General features: G+C 36.3%; 1 protein-coding gene across 3 annotated transcripts in view; it reads left to right on the forward strand.

Annotated features, from left to right (window-relative positions):
• Positions 1-6,297: 6,297 nt before the first annotated feature.
• Positions 6,298-22,949, forward strand: part of FAM151B (family with sequence similarity 151 member B) — a 42,130-nt gene continuing 25,478 nt past the window's right edge. For all 3 annotated transcript variants that reach the window (XR_004624117.1, XM_019796391.2, XM_002916217.4), the window contains exons 1-4: positions 6,298-6,523; positions 13,105-13,230; positions 16,518-16,683; positions 21,545-21,762. Coding sequence is in view for 2 of the 3 variants with exons in the window: in XM_019796391.2 (XP_019651950.1) it covers positions 6,499-6,523; positions 13,105-13,230; positions 16,518-16,683; positions 21,545-21,762 (535 nt within the window). In the remaining variant the exon portion in view is untranslated. The remainder of the gene's footprint in view (positions 6,524-13,104; positions 13,231-16,517; positions 16,684-21,544; positions 21,763-22,949) is intronic.

Raw genomic sequence — 22,949 nt, forward strand, 5'->3', positions numbered from 1 at the left:
TCTTCTAAAGACTTAAACAGGACTGACAGTTTCATAATATTCAAAATATCTAGGAAAGAATCCAAAATTAACATGTAAAACCAAAGGGAAATCTAAACAACTCTCAAGGGAAAAGACAATGAACGCTAATTCTGGGGTTACTCAAATTTAGGAATTATCTGTAAAAGACTTAACACGTTATTTTAATAATGCTCCATAAATGCAAAGGTAAACACTGTTTAAATGAATGGAAAGGAAGAAGTCTTCACCAAAGTAATAGAAGCTATAAAAAGAATCAAATTGAAGGGCACCTGGATGGCTCAGTTGGTCAAGCATCTGCCTTCAGCTCAGGTCATGTTCCTGGGGTCCTGGGATTAAGCCCCATTTTGGGCTTGCTGCTCAGTGAGGAGTCTGCTTCTCCCTCTGCCCCTCTTCCCTGCTCACGCTTTCTCTCTTGTTTGCTCTCTCTCAAGTAAATAAATAAAATCTTAAAAAAAAAAATTGAAATTTTGTAAGTGAAAAATACAAATTAAAAAATTTACTAGAGGGTCTTAGTAGGATGGAGACAACCAAGGGAAGAGCCAGCAAATTTAAAGATGTATCAGTAGAAATTATCCAGCCTGAATAACATAGAGAAAAAGGTAGAAAAAAAAGAAAAAGAAAAGCTTTGAGGACTTATGGGAAAATATCAAAAGGTCTAATATTCATGTTATAGGAGTTGCAAAAGAGGAGAAAGATTGGAAGAAAAGGCATTTCAAGAAATAATAGCTGAAAACTTCCAAAATTTGGTGAAAGAAATAAATTTATATATGTTTACATAAAGTTGTATTTATGGCAGTTATACTGGCACAGCAAATTGCTAAAAAGTTAAAAATGAAAACCATCCTCAGGCACATCATAATCAAATATATGAAACTAAAGAAAAGATCTTGAAAACAGCCGGAGGAAAATGACACTGTTTACTTTCTGGAGAAGAAAGATTTGAATTATGTTGTATTTCTCACCAGAAACCAGAGACAGTGAAACATCACTTCTAAAGTGCTTTAAAAAAATACTAATAATCATCAACCCAGAATCCTTTAACAGCAAATACATCCTATAGGAATCAAAATGAAATAAAGACATTTTCAGAAAAAGGAAAACTAAGATAATTTACTGCCAATAGAACTGCTGTAAAAGAAATGCTAAAGAAAGTTCATAGAGAAGTAAAATGATAGCAAAGGGAACACTGGAATGCCAAGAAAGAAGGAAGAGCAACAGAAGTGGTAATATTTGAATAAACAAAATAGACTATTTTTTCACCTTTTAAGTTTGTTAAAATATGTATAACTACTGAAATAAATTTATGACACTGATGGGATGTTCAATATATACAGATCTATACATATGAGAACAACATCTTAATGGGAGGAGAGTAAAGGGACCTATATGGTAGTAAGATTTCTGTATTTTACTTGAAGTGATAAAAAATTCTAAGTAGATTGTAAAAAGTTTGGTATGCAATAATCTCTACTGGGATGCCTGGGTGGCTCAGTCAGGTCTTGATCCTGGGGTACTGGGATCAAGCCCCACCTTGGAATCCGCGCTCAGCAGACAGCCTGCTTCTCCCTCTTCCTGCCCGCCCCCACTTGTGCTCTCTTTCACTATCTCACTCTCTCTCTCAAATATAAATAAATAAAATCTTTTTTAAAAATCTCTAGAGTAATCATTAAAAAATATATGCATGGAGAGATATTTTTAAAAAGCCAATATAAAATTAAAATTAAATTCTGTAAAATAATAAAAAAATTCAAAAGGAGGCTAGAAGGGAAAACAGGAGTGAAAACCAGAGAGACAGACAATTAATGATAAATGGTAGACCTAAATCCAATAATATAAAAAATTAAACTTAGTCTAATGTGGTAATTAAAACATATAGATTAGCTTAAAAAACAAGACTCGATTATATACTATTTATAAGAAACTATCTGAAACATAACGGAATATATGGGCTAAAAAGTAAAAAGAAGGGAAAAAAGTATACCATGCAAACACTAAAAAATTTATTTTAAAAACCTGGAGTGGCTTTGATAATTACCAGCCAGAGCAGACTTCAGTTAAAGGAAATTTACCTTGTGGTTTATTATTGCATTTCATAGACATGGTAATAAGAGAATAACTTGCCTGAAGTCACACATCTAGGAACCACCTATTGGAATTTAAGGAGAAACTTTCTAGCAGGTAGGACTCTCCAAACTGAAGTAAACTATATTAAATTTATGCAGATTTTTGATGGCTCTGCTTATAATTTCAGAACCAGAAAAAAAAAAAAGCATTAGGGTCATCTAATGAAATGTCCCTACTTTTACTAACAAAATGAAATCCTAGTTCAAGGGCACAAAGACTACTTATATAGCTAAAGGTCACATAGCTGAAACTAGAATGCAAGTCTCCTTCTGACAATTGCCCTTCTCACTATAACCAATGCTCATATTATACATGATGTCTAAGGTTTATTTTTAATCCCACGAATATGTGTTTTCATGAACTGTTTAACACTGTAAGTAAACACAGCTAATTGGGTGAAATGGCAAAAAAAAATGCCTAACAAATCTGTTAAATAAAAAAAAATTTTTTTAAGCAGCTAAAGGGAACCAAGGTATATAATATTTAAATTCTCAATTCTCAAAAACCCTGAATTACACTGAATTTCATTAGTTTCTTTTTAATCACAATTTAGAGAATTTATAATTAGTGGGATCCTAAGATTTTAGCATTAAGTTATGTAGAAGAGGGAATATATTGCAAAGACTCCAAATTTGGCAGATGACATTTAAGCACCTTTTGGTTTAAAAAAAAGTCTCCTGAACTGCAGAATAAGCCTGAGAAAAGGATATCAAAGTAAGTGGAAGCTATCAATGTAGGCCTATCTAAAAAGAAATTAGAGGCAACCAGAGAGTGAAAATAGACCACTTTATACTTAGAAGAATAAGCAATTGGGCTGGCAGAAAACTTGTAAATAACAAAATAGAGACTGGAAAACTATAAAAATATATTTTTACTCTAGTAAACATAATATTAATATTTATAAATATTACATATATATACATACATCACACACATCCAGTTGACCTTTGAACAACTCAGGTTTAAACTATGCAGGTCTACTTATACACAGATTTTTTGGATTCAGTACAATACTGTAACTGTTATTTTCTTATGATTTTTTATTGACTTTCTTAATATTTTCTCTAGCTTACTTTATTGTTAAGGGTACAGTATACAATACATATGACATACAAAATGTGTGTTAATCTACTGTTTATATTATTGGTGAGGTTTTGGGTCAACAGTAGGCAATCAGTAGCTAAGGTTTGGGGGAGTCAAAAGTTATACACAGATTTTCAACTGTGCAGGGGGTCAGTGCCCCTAACCTTCCATGTCTCCACATTGTTTAGGGTCAACCATCCATGTAAAAAAAGTTTTTTACACACATACACACACACACACACAAAGAAACAGACACACATAAGTGTTGAATGGACAATGACTAAATTTTAAGGCCAGCTACACTCTTACTCAAGAGTGAGTTATGTATACTGAATCAAAGGTGATGCTTCCACAAATGGCTTCACCTTATTCCACTCCTCTAATATGTATGAAGTCACCACTTCTACCCAGATCAGGTTACTCAGAACTAACAATACACTCTTTATTCCTATTTATATATATCATCAAAAGTATCTCCAAACTCTCAGATCAATGCCCAATTTTCACATTCTAATCTCATAAGGCTCTGTATATCTGCTATTCTCTCCTCAATGCACCATAGTCCCTTAACATATGAAACCTTTCCTTTGTGCCAAAAAAAGTAATTAGATAGGCATTTGGTATAAAAATATTTTTTTCTCCCACTGAAAAGCAGAGAAAATAGTATGATGTAGCTCCACATACCCATCCTACAACAAACCACAGATTCAATAATTTTCAAGATTTTCTACTTTTGCTTCATCTATCCCTTTATTTCTTTGCTGGACTACCTTCAACCAAATCTCAGACATCATCATTTCATGCCACATACTTCAGTACACAGCTCTAACAAATAGTGCAGAGTAATTTTAATTGAATCAATTCATAACTGTAAAATCTATGAAAATTGACCTAATACCATGACCAATAGGCCCTAAAAACTTCTGAGGTACAGCTGATAGCATCAAGAAAGTGAAAAGACAACCTACAATATGGGAGAAAATATTTGCAAATCATATATGTTAAGGGAGTGGTAGTCAGACTTCATAAAGAATTTTTAAAATTCAACAAAACCCCACAAATGACCCAATTAAAAATGAGCAAAAAGGGGCGCCTGGGTGGCTCAGTCGGTTAAGTGTCCAACTCTTGTTTTCAGCTCAGGTCAGACCTCAGGGTCATGAGATCGAGCCCTACATCGGGCTTTGTGCTCCACATGGACTATGCTTGGGATTGTCTCTCTCTCCCTTTCCCTCTGCTCTTCCCCCAGCTTGCAGGCCCCCCCCCCCGCCGTCCCTCTCTCTCACACAAATAAGTAAATGAAATCTTCTTTTTTAAATGAGCAAATGATTTGAATACGCACTTCTCCAAAGAAAATATATAGTCAATAAGCACTTGAAAATATGCTCAACATTATTAATCACTAGGGAAATGCAAATCAAGACTAGAATGAAATACTACTTCATTATCCACTTGGATGGCTACAATTTTTTTAAAAGTCAACCGATAATAACAATTATTTTTGAGGATATAGAGAAATTGGAACTCTCATACTTGCTGGAGAGAATGTAAAATGGGAGTAGCTGCTTTTAAAAACTGTTTGGCAGGGGTGCCTGGGTGGCTCAGTCAGTTAAGCATCCTACTCCCGGTTTCAGCTCAGGTCATGAATGATCTCAGGGTCATGAGATCTAGCCCTATGTTGGACCCCACACTCAGCATGGAGTCAGCTTGAGATTCTCTCTCTCCCTCTCCCTCTGCCCCTCCTGCTCATGCTGTCTCTCAAATAAATAACATGACACGACATGGCATAAAATAAAATAAAAACTGTTTGGCAGTTCCTCAAAAAGTTAAACATAAAATTACCATATGAACCAGCAATTCTACTCCAAGAGAAATGCCTTCCACATACTTCCATACAGAATCTATATATGAATGCTTATAAGCAGTATTAGTTATCAGTAGCCAGAAAGCAGAAACAATGCAAGTGTCCAGTAACTGATGAATGGACAAAGTCTGGTATATACAAACAATGGAATTTTACTTGGCCATAAAGAATAAAGTACTGATGCATGCTACAATACTGAGGGACCTTCCCAACATATGCTAAGTGAAAGAAGCCAGTCACAAAAGACTGTAACATTTTATGATTCCATTTATGTGAAGTGTCCAGCATAGACAAATCCACAGAGACAAAAAGTAGATTTGTGGTTGCAGAGGGTTGGGGAAGAAATGGAAAGTAACTGTTCTGGGGTGATGAAAATGTTCTTAAGTTGATTGTGGTGTGGTTGCAAAATCCTATGAATACACTGACTTGGACACTTTAAATGTATAACTTTTTTTCTTATCATTAGGAAACTGCAAATCAAATAGGAGTCAACCGTCTATCTCAAAGGTTTTTTTTTTAAACACCACTGAAATCATTAGAATTTAGTATCTTCTGAAACTCTAGAAATCTTTTTGATTCAGCTAGAGAACATCTAGAGAATACTGGAAGCCTGCCTGAAGACAAACTGAAATAATTACAATCCAAGTGTGGAAAGACTAAAATATATTAAAATCTGAAGGGTTGCCATTTGCGTTATGTGTCAGGTGATGTGTCATCTGAATTTTACCACTGACTGACCTGCATTAGGGTCACGGGACCAGAAATGTCAGTGCTCCGACTCCCTCTGGGGTCTTTTTTCAGCTTGGCTGCGTAAAGTAAGGAGTTGTGGGCAAAAAAAGCAATGGGTGAGAGAATTCAGTTGCTACAAGTGTTTCCTGAATGAACACTGGTGGAGAGGAAGAGGGAGACAGAAAACTTTCACGTTATCACTTTTGTACCTTTGTGAAGAAACATTTTCATGGATAAATGATTCCATGTCGTTTTAGGATGTTACTAATATCAAAAAGAGAAAATATATCAAACTTTGGAAAATCGTAGCACACATCAGTGACTTCCTTCAATCTCGAGACTTCATCCTCCGCCTTCCCTGACGTAGAGTTCCTCAGAACTATCCGTTTTCTGACTAGCTTTCAAAAGAGCAATTCGCGCGACACTTGGACGACGGACACGAGCCCGGAGACTGCGCGCTGGTGAAACGCGAGCTTCAGCCTCTGCGCGTGCGCACCGCTCCTCTTTCCGCCTCCGCTTGGAAACCTTCCCTCGGAGGTCGGTGGGCTGTAGGAGGCGGCTTTTCTGTGTACAGTGTGTCGTTTATTGAGTTGGGTTTCCAGGGTTTCCACGCCACCTGTGAAGGTCAGCGGCGGTGGTCCACGGCTCCGTGCCTCCACGGACTGCGGTTGGCCGTCGCCATGACAGCGACCGCTGGGGGCCCTGGTAAGCGCGGATCCGCCTCTGTGGGTCCCTGAAGGGCTGCACAGGATTGGCTCGCAGTCCTGCACTTTCTCTGGCCTCCGGCCTATAGTTGAAGGGCTTTGAGAGACTCTTCTGGCAGCGCCATTCCCTGTTGCTAATGGGGGGTCGCGTTCTCAGTGCGCGCACAATGGACTGGCCTAGAATCTTGTTTCCTTGCGTGGGTGTTAAGAGAAAAGCCTATGAGGCGGCCAAGAATAGCAAGAATATTGGGCCCTTTTTATTTATTTTATTTTATTTTATTTTTTTTAAAGATTTTATTATTTATTTACTTGACAGAGATAGAGACAGCCAGCGAGAGAGGAAACACAAGCAGAGGGAGTGGGAGAGGAAGAAGCAGGCTCATAGCGGAGGAGCCTGATGTGGGGCTCGATCCCCACAACAACGGTCACGCCCTGAGCCGAAGGCAGACGCTCAACCGCTGTGCCACCCAGGCGCCCCTGGGCCCTTTTTAAAAAGGAATTCTTTTTTAGGGTAGTTTTGGGTTCATAGGATAATTGAGCTGAAAGACACAAAGATTTTCTATATACCCCTTACCCGAACACATGCAGAGCCTTTCATTATCAACATTTCCCATTCTTTTGAGTCTGTATTGACACATCATAAAGTCCATAGTTTACCTTTGGGTTCACTGTTGGTGGTGTACATTCTTTTGGTTTAGACATGTGTATAATGCTTTGTATCCTTCGTTATGGTATCATACAAAATAGTTCCACTGATCCCAAAACCCTCTGTGCTCCACTTATTCACACCCACCTCCTGCAACCACTAATCATTGTTTTGTCTTTTCCAGAATGTCATATAGTTGGAATCATACGATATGTAGCCTTTTCAGATTGACTTCTTTCACTTAGTAGTATGCATTTAAGGTTCTTTCATGACTTGAGAGCTCATTTCTTTTTAGCACTCAGTAATACTCCTGGTCAGTTGTCTGGATATACCAACCTTTATCTGTTCACCCATTGAAAGACATCTTGGTTGCTTCTAATTTTTGGCAGTTATGAATAAGCCAATATAGACATCTATGTGCAGGTTTTTTTATGGACTTAAGTTTTCAACTCTTTGGGTAAATATCAAGAGGTGCAATTGCTGGATTGTATGGTAAGAGTATGCTTAGTTTTGTAAGAAACTGCCTAGCTTTTAAAGTGGCTGTACCATTTGCATTCCCACCACCAGTGAATGAAAGTTCCTGTTGTTCCACTCTCACCAGCATTTGGTGTTGTCAGTGTTTCAGATTTTGGCCATTCTAATAGGTGGGTTGTTTTACCTCATTGTTGTTTTGTGTTTCTCTGGTGACATGTTATGTGGAGCACTTTTTCAAATGCTTGCCATTTCTTTATATTTGGTGTTAGTTTTGGGCCCATTTTTTAAAATCAAGTTGTTAATTTTCTTATTGTTGAGATTTAAGTGTTCTTTGTATATTTTGGATAACAGTCCAATATCAGATATGTCTTTTGCAAATATTTTCTGCCAGTCTGTGGCTTCTCTTCTCATTTTCTTGGTATTATCTTCTGTAGAGCAAAAGTTTTTTCTTTTTAATGAAGTCGAGCTTACCCATTATTTCTTTCATGGATGGTGCCTTTGGTGTTGTATTTAAAAAGTCATCGCCATACCCAAGGTCATCTAGGTTTTCTTCTGTATTATAGGGATTTTATAGTTTTGCATTTAATTTTTGTGAAGGATGTAAGGTCTGTTTCTAGATTCATTGTATTCCATGTGGATGTCCAGTTGTTCCAGCATCATTGTTATGAAGATTATCTTTACTCCGTTTTATTGCCTTTGTTCCTTTGTCAAAGATCACTTGACTCTATATTTACAGGGTGTTTTCTTCAGGGCTGTCTGTTCTATTCCATTGATCTCTGTGTCTATTTTTTCGCCAGTACGGCCCTGCCTTGATTACTATAGCTTTATTGTAAGTCTTGATGCTGGGTAGTGTCACCTCTTTGTTATTCTCCCTCAGGATTGTGTTGGCTAGTCTGGGTTTTAGACCCTCCATATAAACTTTAGAATCAGTTTGTCAATATCTATAAAATAACTTAGTGGGATTTCGATTGTGGTTGCTCGACTCTGTAGATCAAATTGGAAGAACTGACGTCTTGACAATATTGAGTCTATCCATGAACATGAAATATCTCCATTTAGTTTTTTAATTTCATTTATCAAAGTTTTGTGGTTTTCCTTTTATAGGTCTTGTACATATTGTATTAGATTTATACCTAAGTATTTTTGGTTTTTGGGTGCTAATGTAAATGGTATTGTGTTTTTCATTTCAAATTCCACTTGTTTTTTGCTGGTAAGAAGAAAAACAATGGACTTTTATATATTAACCTTGTATCCTTCAAGCTTGCAACAATCACTTATTAATTTTGGTAGTTTTGTGTTGATTCTTTCAGATTCTTTGCATACGCAGCCATGTCTGTCATCTGTGAACAAGATGTTTTATATCTTCTTACCCAAGCCGTATACTTTTTATTTACTTTTATTGTCTTAGTGCATAGCTAGTACTTCTAGTATGATGTTGAAAAAGAGTGGTGAGAGGATAGGAATGTTGCATCTTGAGGTCCTGGTTGAAAGTGACATTTACTCGATCTTTAATTTCAGTAGATCAAATGGGGAGTAGTTTTGGTGAGTCCAGTTTCTCTTGAATTGGCCAAGAGTGAGAAATGAAGACAAAGGGATGTGGCCAAGCATTATTCCAGCTTTTTGTTATACAACTTTCGGAAGCTGGTAATTAGCTTGTCCCTGTCGCTTGACCCCAGAGTTAGAGGTGTTTTAAACCAGGCAGTTCTACTCCAGAAGGTTACAGTATCTTTTTTATTTTTTTAAGATTTATTTATTTATTTGAGAGAGATTGAGGAGAGGGAGAGAATCTTAAACAGACTCCCTGCTGAGCAAGGAGCTGGACACAGTACTTGATTCCAGGACCCTGAGATTATGACCTGAGCTGAAATCAAGAGTCAGACGTTTAACTGACTGAGCCACCCAGGGGCCCTCAGAAGGTTACAGTATCTTTTACATAAACCTAAGTAGTCACATTAGACGGCTTCGGTGACATATTCTTTTTTCAGCTTAAGTTTATTCCTGATTGTAAACATAATACATGCTCATTATAGAACATTTGTAAAATATATTGAAGTAGGAAAAAAAGTCCACACAATGCCAGTAGTAACTTTTTGATATATTTTCTAATGTGACTGGTAAAATAAAATGGAATAACTTATGTCAAGGGGTTTTAAAATGGAGCCAAAAGGCCATTAAGGAGGAGGGCCTTATGCACATTCTCATCAGGTAGAACCTTGAACTTCTGAACTGTGCTGAACTGTAAATATTCCAAGGACTCTGCACAAATACCTGCATTGTACTCCAATAACAGACATTTTCTTAGTGATAGCCTTAGCAACCAATTATGTGTAGCTAAGATTCATTTTCTGCCATCAACACTAATTAAAATTTTTTGTAAACAACATATAGAAGCATTCTTTGCCTTTAAAAACCCCTGACTTTCAATTTAAAAAAAACTCCCTAAATTGCAATTCTCAGACCCCAACTAAATGCTTTTATTTCAGTTTTCCCTCTTCTTTTGGTTGACACTAACAGTCCTGACTTTTGAGAACATAGTATACAGGCCACCATATACTATGTATCTCTTTTTTGGTTTCCTCCTACTTTTTTAAAATATACAAACTACTTTTTTAGAGCATTAGTTTTTGGTTGCTAAATCAACACAGATTTATTATCTTACAGTTCTGTAGGTCAGAAGTCTGAAATGGTCTCATTGACCTAAAATCGAAGTGGCAGCATGAGTACATTCCTTCTGGAGGTTCTAGGAGAGAATTGGTGTTTTTGCCTTTACCATCCTCTAGAGACTGCTTGAGTTCCTTGGGTCATGGTCTCTTCCTCCATTTCAGAGCCAGCAATGGCTGGTTCAGTCTTTCTCACATTGCATCATTCTGACACTGACTCTCCTGCCTCCTTCTTTCACTTATAAGGATCTTGTGATTGGGCGGGCCTACCTGGGGGTAATAATAATAATCCAAGCTCATCTCCCCACCTCAGAGTCAGCTGAGTAGCAACCTTAATTCTGTTTGTCACCTTAATTCCCCTTGCTATGGTAATATAACATATTCACAGTTTACAGGAATTAAGACATGGACATCTTTGGGGGGGTCATTATTCTTCCTGCCACCACAGTACCCATACGTATTGTTCTCCATTGTGCTTTTCTTCCACTTAACATACTTTTGAAATTATATCAGTACAAATGTATTTGCCTCATTCTTTTTAATGGCTGCATGATGTTCCATTGCATGGATAGACCATAATTTATTTAATGAATCCACCGTTGATGGATATTTAGGTTATTTTCACACTTGCTATCACAAACAATGTTATAGCAAATATCCTTGTATTAAATGTGTCATTCCCACATATAAGCATATCTGTCTATGGGATAAATTTATGAAAGTGGAATTTCTGGGTCAAAAGGGTAAATGTATTTTTTTAGCTTTTTCTTTTTAAAAAATCTTTATTGAGATATAATTTCCATATCATACAATTCACTTATTTAAAGCATATAATATAGTGGTTTTTAGTATATCAGAGTTGTGTAACCATCGCCACAACCAATATTAAAACATTTTCATCACCTCAAAAAGATTTAAAAAATAGGGGAGGGCACATCTTCCATGAACCTAAAACTGCATCCCAAAAAAGCCCTAATTAAAAAAAAAATTACAACTAATTTGCCTTTCTCTTTGTCCTGTTTTCATTTATAGCCTAGTTAAAATAGTAATAATACACTAGCTCATAGGTAATTGGAGCCTTCTTAAATTCTAAAGACATAAACAGTTTGTGGTTAAGGCAACAGTTTCACCCATTAATAGGGCAAGGAGAACTTTTTACTTCAAATGTTTTTAATTGCTGGAATTATGGTATTTAACTGTTAATTTGTAAGTTGCCCTTATAAAAATTTTGGTTGCATTGTGTCTAGTTGAAAGGTGCCACAGACACAATTTAGGTTTTTTTTTTTTTGTAATAATACGCATGATTACCATTTCTGTGAGACTTTTGGTATATCTCAAAAACTTTTTAACAGCCATGTCAGTCATTTTTTTTTATCGTGAAGATATACTATGTTTTAATTATTTTCCCATTGTAGGACATTTCTGTTTTAGCCTATAATTAATGTGTCTTCTAAAGATGCCTAATTCAAATATTTTAAAAATTGCTATGTATTTTCATCTGAGTCTGAATAGTCTGTGACTATTGCCTATGCTAAATAGAGCCATATGTTTTGGGCTGTAGTGGATGCTACAGCTAACTCACCTTTATTCCGTAGCCCAATATACAGAGTGGTCATTAAGTTCCATGCATATTAGTTAGAAGTTCTCTTTATATGTTCCTCCATTCTCTCATCAAAATTTACTTTTTCTCAATGTCTTATCGGCAGTTTCGGCTGGCCATTTGTGGGTTTTCAACAGTTATTAGGCAGAGTTAATTAATAATTAACAGAAAACATAATCTCACGCATAAGAAATTTGCAGCCAATTGGTAGGCACTAAAATGTTTAAGTGAATAAACAAGAATTAGGTAGGTAACTATTTTTCTCATTGTTATATTGGAATATGACATATTATGGCGTAGACTTGGATTCAAGTATGTTAGTTTTAACTCACATATTTTAAGACTTAAGAGAAAGACTTTAAGAGAAAATATGGTGAGCCAAAAAATAGTTGATAGATATGGGAATTATGTGTATGTGTACATTCTAGATAAATCTATAATTACTAATTCAGGAGTTTAGTTACTCATATAAATGTTGAGATTCATAATCCAAAGATGAATATGCTTACGTGTGTCATTTAAGATTCTAAATTGTTAATATAAATATAGAAGGGGCCTCAGGTGGAGAAAGCAGTTAAGTTGCACAAAAGTTAAAGTTTTAACATAGCTTTTATTTATTTATTTATTTATTTAAAGATTTTATTTATTTATTTGACAGAGATAGAGATAGCCAGTGAGAGAGGGAACACAAGCAGGGGGGAGTGGGAGAGGAAGAAGCAGGCTCATAGCAGAGGAGCCTGATGTGGGGCTCGATCCCATAATGCCAGGATCACGCCCTGAGCCGAAGGCAGACGCTTAACTGCTGTGCCACCCAGGCGCCCCTAACATAGCTTTTAATATGACTTCACATATATTTTACTTATTTATAGTCCAGGATTGGAGAGACTTTCATGTGAAAATTCTTGCTTAAAAATACCCGCTTCTTATCATTTCTTTTTCTTCCTCCATACTTCCTTATGCTTCTGAGTTTCAGATAGGCCATCCTATATGCTTAGTAATTATTGCTTATATCATGTACAGCATGTTTATATATATAATGTATACCTGCCACATCATGATGCTTGTTCTCAATTTTTAAAATCTTGTGTTATTCCCAGTTTAATCTGTTATTCTCCCCCAAAATATGCTCTTCCAGTTATTATTAAAAAAATGTTTGCTGCATAAAAAACAATCCATTCGTTTTGATATAAATGTTGTTTTAGGATCTTGGAGTGAAAATATACTAGAATATTTTCTGAGAAATAACCTGACCACAACAGAAGATGGCGCTGAGATCGTCTGGTATCATGCAGCCAACCACAAGGCACAACTCAATGAGGCACTGAAAAGTAAGTCAGTACAGTTTTTTGTATTTACACTGGATAATAGATTAATTTAGCTCTTTTTTTGATATCTGGGCGTATTTGTAGTTATCAAAGACTTAGATGGTCAAAGTGTAGATTCTAGGCTGCATAAACATTTTTCTAAAAGATCTAATTTTGTTTACACAATGAACAAATTTCCATAATGGAAGAATTTTCTTATTTTCCGGAAGTAATTTACCTATTTGAAACTCTCCATGTATTATTACACTTGCTTAGATATTGTAGTGATTTGGGTAAATTTTTAAGATAAGTGTTGTAGATCTTAACATATTTTTGGTCTTTCATAGTGTACTAAGGAGAAGTTCAATAAATATTTGTTGAATGGACAGATGAAGTCATTGTATACTAATTTATAATTAATTGCCTTGGGCAATATTTATGCTTAGGCTAGAAATCAAGACTTCGGTTGACTAACTTAATCTATAATTTTATATATATATAATACACACATGCATATAATACACATGCGCATATATATATATCTACATATATATATCTCCAAAATATATAATATATATATATATATATTATATATATATTTCCACCCCTTCACTATAGATGAACACTATAGCAGTTTTTTTTTTAGCCTCTTCCTATGAGTACCTATGTTGGCTGTAGCAGCACAGGGGACTAGGAGCGTATCACCAGAGAGGTCTGGGGCATAGCTCAAAGTGACCCAGTATAACAAGAAAAACTCCTTAGTCCCAAGTTTTATTGTAAAAATCCATGCATCTTTTGCATCCTACTCAATTATGTATCTGGATAATGTATCTGAATATATATTTCTCTTATTGTAAAGATTTTTTTAAATTGTTATTCTTTCTTCTCAAAACGAGGAACTTTGGTTTCATATTGAATCCTTGATAACTAAAACAGTGCCTGGAACATAATCACCACACAGTGATTGTATAATAAATGAATTTTGGCAAAAGCAACACTCAGGAAGAAGTTGATTAGTGGATGACAGGAACTGGCTGGAATAGAGAATAGAGAGTAAATGCTAATGGGTAAGGGTTTCTTTTTGGGATAGTGAAATTTTTCTGGAATTAGGTACTGGTGGTGGTTGTACAGCTTTCTGAATATTCTAAAAAACCACTGAATTGGAGTGCCTGGGTGGTTCAGTCGGTTAAGCACCTGCGTTCAACTCAGGTCATGATCCCAGGGTCTTGGATTGAGCCCCACATTGGGCTCCCTGCTCAGTGTGGAGCCTGCTTTTCCCTCTCCCTCTGCTGCTCCCCCTGTTTGTGTTCTCTCTCTGTCAAATACATAAACTTTAAAAATCTAAAAAAAACTAAAAATTTAAAAAAAACACAACAGTATACTTTAAAAGTGTGAATTTTATGGTCTATGAATTATATGTTAATGTTTTAAAAAGACTTTATTTATTTGAGAGAGAAAAGTGAGTAAGAGAGAGAACATGAGCAGGGGAGGAGACTCCCTGCTGAGCAGGGACCTCCCCCCCACATGTGGGCCGATCCCAGGACTCCAGGATCATGACCCTGCTGAAGGCAGACACCCAACCAACTGAGCCACCCAGGCACCCCTATATTAATTTTTAAAAATGGAAAAAAGGAAGAAATAAAAGTACTACTTACAGACAGTATGGTTGTGTATATAGAAAATCAATAAGTTGCTATAGACAAATGATTGCAATTCATGGGTAAATTTAGAAAATCTCAGGATACAAACTCAAAACAGAAAAATTTTATTTCTATGTAACAACAACTAAAAATTTGGAAAAAATCTTGAAAAATTTACAATTCACAATAGTATATGCTGAAATCTTATACTAGAAATAATCTAATTAAATATGGATACTTCACTTTAAACCTTTTTTTTTTCTTTTTAAAAGTTTTTATTTTTTTAATTTAAATTCAATTAATTAACATAGAATGTATTATTTGTTTCAAGGGTACAGGTCTGTGATTCATTAGTCTTACATAATACCCAATGTTCATTACAACACATACCCTCCCCAATGTTCATCACCCAGTTGCCCCATCCCTCCACCCCCTTCCCCTTCAGCAACCCTCAATTTGTTTCCTAAGATTAAGAGCCTGTTATGGTTTGTCTCCCTCTCTGGTTTCATTTTCTTTCATTTTTTCCTCTCTTCTCCTATGATTCTCTGCCTTGTTTCTCAAGTTTCACATATCAGTGAGATCATATGATAATTGTCTTTCTCTGATTGACTTATTTCGCTTAGCCTAATACCCTGTAGTTCCATCCACTAACCTATTTTTAAAATTGCTAATGGAAAGTCATTTCCAATTGCTGACAGTCTGATGTTGATCTGGGAAGTTTTCATAGGTTACTTAGTCTTCAGATAATGTCCTTTTTACATTCTGTTAGGCAAAACCAGAGCCCCAGATTTTATAGTTTGAGAATGCTCTTCACAAATCCTTTTTCAGCCATGGTTAGTTTTGCGATTTCTTTTTAGTCTAAAGGAAAAGAGAGGATCCTAGAGACATGAAGGCTATAGTTCAGTGGTTTCTCTCATTTCTCCGAGAATATTTAAACTTAGCATAACTATTATTAATAGAGCTGTTTCAGTTTGCTTAACATGTAAAAATGGATTTTCAACAATGTCTATAATTAAAAAAAAAAATCCAGAGTACAGGGAGAACAATGTAAAAATACTACTTGGTATTGCACTGTCAACACACCCAGATCTCAGAATAGTCAAAGTTGTTACAGAATTTATTACAGATAATATAATTTTATGTTACAGGCTTTCAGCATTTAGATTTTGTTTATTTATTTATTTAGCATTTAGATTTTAAACACATTCATATTAAAAAAGATGCTGGTAAGAAAAATAGAAAACATTAAGTCTTTGAGAATAAAAAGTGTATTTAAAAAAGCTTTTGTAGCATCTTCAGGAAAAGTGTGACTATAAGCAATAAATATCTATAGCTTCTGATTTGAGGAGAAGATAAAAGTACTACTTTATTCTCAGAAACTTCAGCAAACACTTATTAATCCTTCCTGTGTATACTCAGTTTGTTATGTACTGGGAAGAAATTAAATATTATAACAACAGCTTAAGAGCTATATGACCTACGGAAAGGCATTTAACTCTTCACCTGTTTGCTCATCTGTGAAATAAACATGTAAAGGCCTAGTACAGTACCTGGTACTTAGTAGTTACTCAGTAAATGTTAGTTTTTATCTTCCTCAAAAGGCTGCTGGATGTGAAATCTTCTTCAGTCTCTGTTTTATTAGCATTAACTTAAGATCTTTTATTTGGACAGGTAAGGCTCACATGATAGAGGCTGATGTCCTCCTTCCAGGTGATGGATCAGAGTATAGCCAACCAATCATGGCCCATCCTCCTGAAACAAATAGTGATAATACTTTACAGGAATGGCTGACTGCAGTTATAAAAAGCAATAAAGGCATCAAGCTGGATTTCAAGAGGTATTTGTATAAACATTTTCAGTCTTTTAGTTGTTATAGAATAACAATGAAAATAGAAGATTAATAACTTCATATATCTGTGCTTGACTAACTTTATACTTTAAATGAAAATGGAATTGCATTGGGGCGCCTGGGTGGTGCAGTCCTTAAGCGTCTGCCTTTGGCTTAGGGCGTGATCCTGGTGCTCTGGGTTCAAGCCCCACATCAGGCTTCTCTGCTAGGAGCCTGCTTCTTCCTCTCCCACTCCCCCTGCTTGTGTTCCCTCTCTCGCTGGCTGTCTCTCTCTGTCAAATAAATAAATAAAATCTTAAAAAAAAAAAAAAAGAAAATGGAATTGCAAACTAATATGTTTCAAGAAGGGACCTAAGACCTATTGAATTGTTTCTTAGAAACCCTTTGAAGCTAAAATTAAGTTCATTTTTACAAAGGAATTTGTCACAAGTGACCATTGTGATAATAGAATGGTAAATTTAAAATGCTACTTTCAGGGCGCCTGGGTGGCTCAGTCATTCAGTGTCTGCCTTCGGCTCAGGGCGTGATCCTGGCGTTATGGGATTGAGCCCCACATTGGACTCCTCCACTGGGAGCCTGCTACTTCCTCTCCCACTCCCCCTGCTTATGTTCCCTCTCTCTCTGGCTGTCTCTGTCTCTGTCAAATAAATAAATAAAATCTTCAAAAAAAAAATAAAAAAATAAAATGCTACTTTCATTAAAAGTAGTCTGAGGGGAACCTGGGTGGCTCAGTCAGTTCAGACTCTTGATTTTGGCTCAGGTCATGATCTCAGGGTTGTGAGATCAAGTCCCATATTGGGCTAAGTGCTGGGCATGGAGCCTGCTTAAGATTCTCTCTCTCCCTCTCCCTCTGCCTACCCTTCACTCCCCATCTTAAAAAAAATAAAAAAAGTAGTCTAAGAGAGAGAGTTGGTAGTAGTTGGGTGTTAATGCATATTCTACTTGATTTATGTTATATTTGTATATGGGGAATTATCTAGAAGTCTTTCAATAACCCAAGAGTTCCTTATAAATAATATCTTGGAAGCACTGACAGGTATGAGTAAGATTAAGTGTATATCCTTTCCTATGGTTGTCATAGGAAATTTTACTTTTCTGGTATTTTGGCAGTGTAAAAGTTATAGGTAAAGCCAGGAATATATTGTGATATCAAAAAAGCTCACCATAAGCCCCATGAAGGCAACTGCTATGAATATCTAGGATTTGTGGCAAACCTACCTTATCTATGAACAATATTTTTAAATTGAATTTTCTCAAGAAATTAATAAAGATTTGGAAATCTTACTTACAGAACCATTAAGGTGACTCTGTTTGTTGTAGGCCTAAATATACCAGTAAACCTCATTTTACTCTTGGTAAATGAGAGAGCTTTTTTTTTTTTTTTTTTTTTTTTTTTTAATTTTTTTTTTTTNTTATTTATTTGAGAGAGAGAGAGTGAGAGAGAAAGAAAGCACAAGCCAAGGGGAGAGGCAGAGGGAGAAACAAGTTCCCAGCTGAGCAAGGAGCCTGATTCGGGGCTTGATCTCAGGACCCTGGGATCATGACCGGAGCGGAAGGCAGGCGCTTAACCAACTGAGCCACCGAGGCACCAGGAGAAAGCTATTTTAAGATCTTAAAGCTTTTAGAGTGGCAAATGGCCCAACTCTATTTTATTGACAAAGAGACATAGTCCCAGAGAAGTTAAATAATTGACCCAAGGGCAATAGCTTACGTGACAGCTGAGCTAGGACAAGATCCCAGGTTTCCTGGAGCTAGTTCAGTTTTCTCTGTACCATGAAATAAAGCATTTGATCTTTAATGTTTGGTGACTCAGAGTTTTAGCTCTCCTTGCCTTTTCATGTGTATGTTTACTATTGCCCATTGAATTGTTCTAATACATTCTTTGGGTCCTCAGCAGTCAGATCAACTCATTCATTCCTAGCAGCTACCACACACGAGGTAAGCCACTAAAAAAAGGATTTTGCAAATATTTTGGTCATAACATATTTGAAGGGGAATGAATTTAACTAACAGTTAAATGGCCATGTATACTGTGTCAGACACTTTTCTAAGAGCACTGAATGCGTTAATTCATTGAATCCTCATAACAATCCTAGGAGATAGTTTATTGCTATCACCCTCACTTCCAGATGAGGAAACTGAGGCAGAGAGGAGTCAGTAGACTGCTTGTTGTCACATAGTTTGTAGGAAATCTGCCAGCCTGGCTGGAGCGTTCACACTGGAGAGTTCACAGAATTCTGTACTACCTCTGTAACAGTAGCTGATGGACCTATTAGTCAAATTTTACTAGTTTTTATTTTATGCCTCCACGTTATTTTGTTTGGTATATAAATAATAACTAAGTACTAAAATTTTATCTGGAGTGTGGTATGTTATTCTTTGATGTTCACATTATATGTTGCTGTCGGGCAAAGTACATCCTCAGTCTTTTTTTTCCCCAAAAATGATGTGGCTTTTCCTCGACATTTACTCTTCAAGAAGAATTTTATCATTGTTTTGTCAACTCTCTGTTCCAGAAAAGTAAAAACTCAACACGAAAAGTTTTATTTTCTTTAGTAAGGTTTTAGGTCTTTCTTAATATAGGTTTTGTTTTTCTTATTTAAGTTACCGATGAGGGTGAGTAGCATCAACATAGTCTGTATTAGCAGTAATTAAAATATTCACATATAAAATAGAATACGTCTATTAAATTCTTTTTCATTATGTTCTGTGTCATAACTCCTTAGGTTTAACTGCACAGTGCTTTGCACATTGTAGACACTTCCTGTATGCTGGTGGAATTTCAATTTTGGGGAGAATATGCTGTCTGCTGATGTTATTCAGTAGTAAACCATTATTGAACAGCCCTATTTCACCTTACTAAATTGACAAGGCCTAAGAATCTCCCCCCCACCCCCGAATGTAAACTGGGTGTTTAACCCAACCTCCACAGACACCAGATTTCTTAAGAAATGGGAATTCTTTCTGGAAAAAGAGACATTGATGGCAGACGTGTGTGGATTAGTTCAGGTTTTCCTTCTGTTCCACCCATGAAGAACAGAACCCCACAGGAACTTGGCTGCTGCTGTAAGAATTGCAAGCAAGCTTTGGAGTCACAAGTACAAGTTGCTTGCTACCAAAAATGGGGGTGCCAGATCTGAGAATTGTGGTTTTACCATGGTACTGATATTGATCAAGGCTGAAAGCGTTTGAGATAGAGAAATGGCAGCGTCTGAATTAAAGTCTGCAAGGTCCAGCATTAGAGTTTAGTAATCTACTGACATCTAGGGCCTCCATTCAGAGGGAGAAGAATGAACAAAAAGAAACTCACTACATGGGAGCAGAATGACATAGAGGCGAGGCTGGCTTCCTCTGGTTTTAATGAACAGTATCCTTGCTCACTAATAAATATAACCTAATAAATACACGGTTATCAATTTCTCTTCTTATAGTAGGAGGCCTGAAAGGAGTGAGTTGAAGAATGGTGGAAGCATAGGCAGGAGGACTAGAATATATTAAGAAAGATGGAAATGTGAGGAAGGTACTGAATGTTCTCCCCTCCGACAGCCATCTCCCTGAGTCTTAGCCTCTCACTGTAATAGTCTCTAAAAGCTAATTTTCTCAGAAGCAACCTTAGGCCTTAAAGGTTCAGAAGAGATTCAGAATTTTAAATAGTGTAGTAATCCAGTAAAGTTTGTATATTTATTTTTAAAAAGTAAAATTTATGGGGGTGCCTGGGGGGCTCAGTTGGTTACGTGTCCAACTCTTGATTTCAGCTCAGGTCATGATCTCAGGGGCCTGGGATCAAGCCCTGCATTGGGCTCTGCTCTCAGTAGGAAGTCTGCTTGAGGATTCTCTCTCTTCCTCTCCTTCTGCCCCTCTCCCTGCTTACTCTCTCTCTAAAATAAATAAATAAATAAATAAATCTTAAAAAATAAAATGTACGTAGGCTGATTAAAACCTTATTGTTTCAAAATCTATAGATGTCAGAATAGATATAGAGAAAAGAGTAAAACTGCTTTTTTTCTTTAAATAGTAACTAAAGGGGCACTGGGTGGCTCATTTGATTGAATGGCTGCCTTTGGCTCAGGTTGTGATCCCAGGGTCCTGAGATCGACCCTCACGTTGGACTCTCTGCTCAGCGGGAAACCTGCTTTTCCCTCTCCCTCTGCCTGCCGCTCCCCTTGCTTGTGCTCTCTCTCTGTCAAGTTATTAAATAAAATCTTTTAAAAAATAAATAAATAGTAACTAAAGTATAGTTGTCTTCTGTTTCCAGAAAAGATGTTTATGAGATGAAAATGAAATTTATAAAAGCTTTATGGGACTGTTACAATTTTACATTTTGCAATCAGTTTTTGAAATGTGTTTATGCATCCAAACTTAAAAGAATATGTGAAGGAAAAGAGGCTCTTTTCTCTGAGGTCATGAGCCAGTATTAGAGACACAGTGCTTGGGTATACTTTAGGTATTTTCATAAATGTGACTTTTCAGGTTATGAGTATATCTAATTTTTAAGTCTTATTTATACATTCTCTGATGAGTGAATAATTATGTCTTTTCTTAAATTATTTTATAGTGAGTGTTCCTAATACAGAGTTTTGAAACCTCAGTCTGTCTACAAATAGTGGCATTTTTCATGTATTTATAGAACTTTTAAGGTGTCCTCCTGAATAATAAGTATAAATCAACATTTTGAAATATGGCATATGTTAGCTTTCCCTTCTGGTGCTGTGATCTTTCATTTTATTTAATTCAGGCATTATCGTATTACACTTTTAGTAGGAAGTTGAGAACACTGAAACCACTAGTCTAAAAGATCTTTTCACTTTTACTTTTGAACATGTCTCATTGACAACAACTATGTTTTTAGTCTGGCAGCTGTGGAACCATCCATGATGCTCTTGGAAAATGTGAAGAGGCATCTGAAACGTCCTGTGTGGATTAATGCTGATATTCTTCCTGGTCCAAATGGAAATAGCAGGGTAGTGGATGCAAAACCTTTTATAGACACAGTGACATCCTTCTTTCCAGATGTGACATTTTCCCTGGGTTGGACAACAGGATGGCATCCTGAGAAAGTCAATGAAGGTAATAATTTTTAAAATGTATTTCTTATTGGTCAAATTAAAATCTTGAAATATAAAAATAACATGTTTAAATACAAAACCAAAAACTTATTCCACAATCTAAGAGCCTAATGGAGATAAAGGTCTGGCCCTGAAGGCATCTGTATGACTTTCTCTTTTATTTCAGATAGACGCAGCATTTGTTGATGACATCGTGTCACCACGCTTGGATGGGAAATTTGCATGGTCTAGATTAACCAAAACTGCGTCTACAGACCTTAAAGAAATCCTGAGTTGGTCTCTTTGAACTTGCAAAAACATTCCATACTCTTTTATTTTTTTTTCCTTTTTACCTTGGAACAAACTTCCTATGTACCAGATGAAAGCTAAAGAAGTAATAACAAAAACTTCTCCAGTGATGAGGCCTGACTTAGGGGGAGTATTGTTGAAGAGTACAAGTTTTACTCCATGGACATTGAAAGGGGCTCCACAAGTAGTCTGCTAGTTTCCTGTCTGGCTGGACAGGAGAGTGGGAGGCCATGAGACTCTCCTCTAGGCTGGATCCCTTCTTTCCTTTCACCTCTTCACTTCAGGATGGACTTGACATTCTCCTTCTTTTTCCTGGTTGAAACCGATTATGCTATTTGGGTTCATCTTTCTATTTCTTCATACATCCGTAGGCAGTGATTTATAGGTAAACAGCTCGTAAGCAATCAGATGCTCTGGAGCACCTATCCACATGGTAAAAGTAAACTAAGAAGATATTTAGAGCCTATGGGTATGTTAGTCTTTATCCCAGGTTCAGGGAATTCATCTTTTACTTTTTTTCAATTATTGTTTTTTTTTTTAAGATTTTATTTATTTGTTTGACAGAGAGAGCATAAGCAGGGGGAGCAGCAGGGGAAGAATCAGGCTCCCCACTGAGCAAGAAACCTGATGGAGGACTCGATCCCAGGACCCTGGGATCATGACCTGAGCCAAAGCCAGATGCTTCACCGACTGAGCCACCCAGGCACCCCTGATATTACTGTTTTTAGATGTTAACTTTTTAGTCCAACATAGGATTAGAGTAACTGCTATCTAGTGAGTAGTGGCATTTAGGTTCTAACCCTCGGGGCCAACAATTGATATGATTGAGACAAAGAATAATATGCTTTACCGTAATTCTAATTTTTTAACCATTTTAATTTTTATTAGTTTCATTAAAGA

Source organism: Ailuropoda melanoleuca, chromosome 3, assembly GCF_002007445.2.
Source record: "Ailuropoda melanoleuca isolate Jingjing chromosome 3, ASM200744v2, whole genome shotgun sequence".
NCBI lineage: Eukaryota > Metazoa > Chordata > Mammalia > Carnivora > Ursidae > Ailuropoda > Ailuropoda melanoleuca.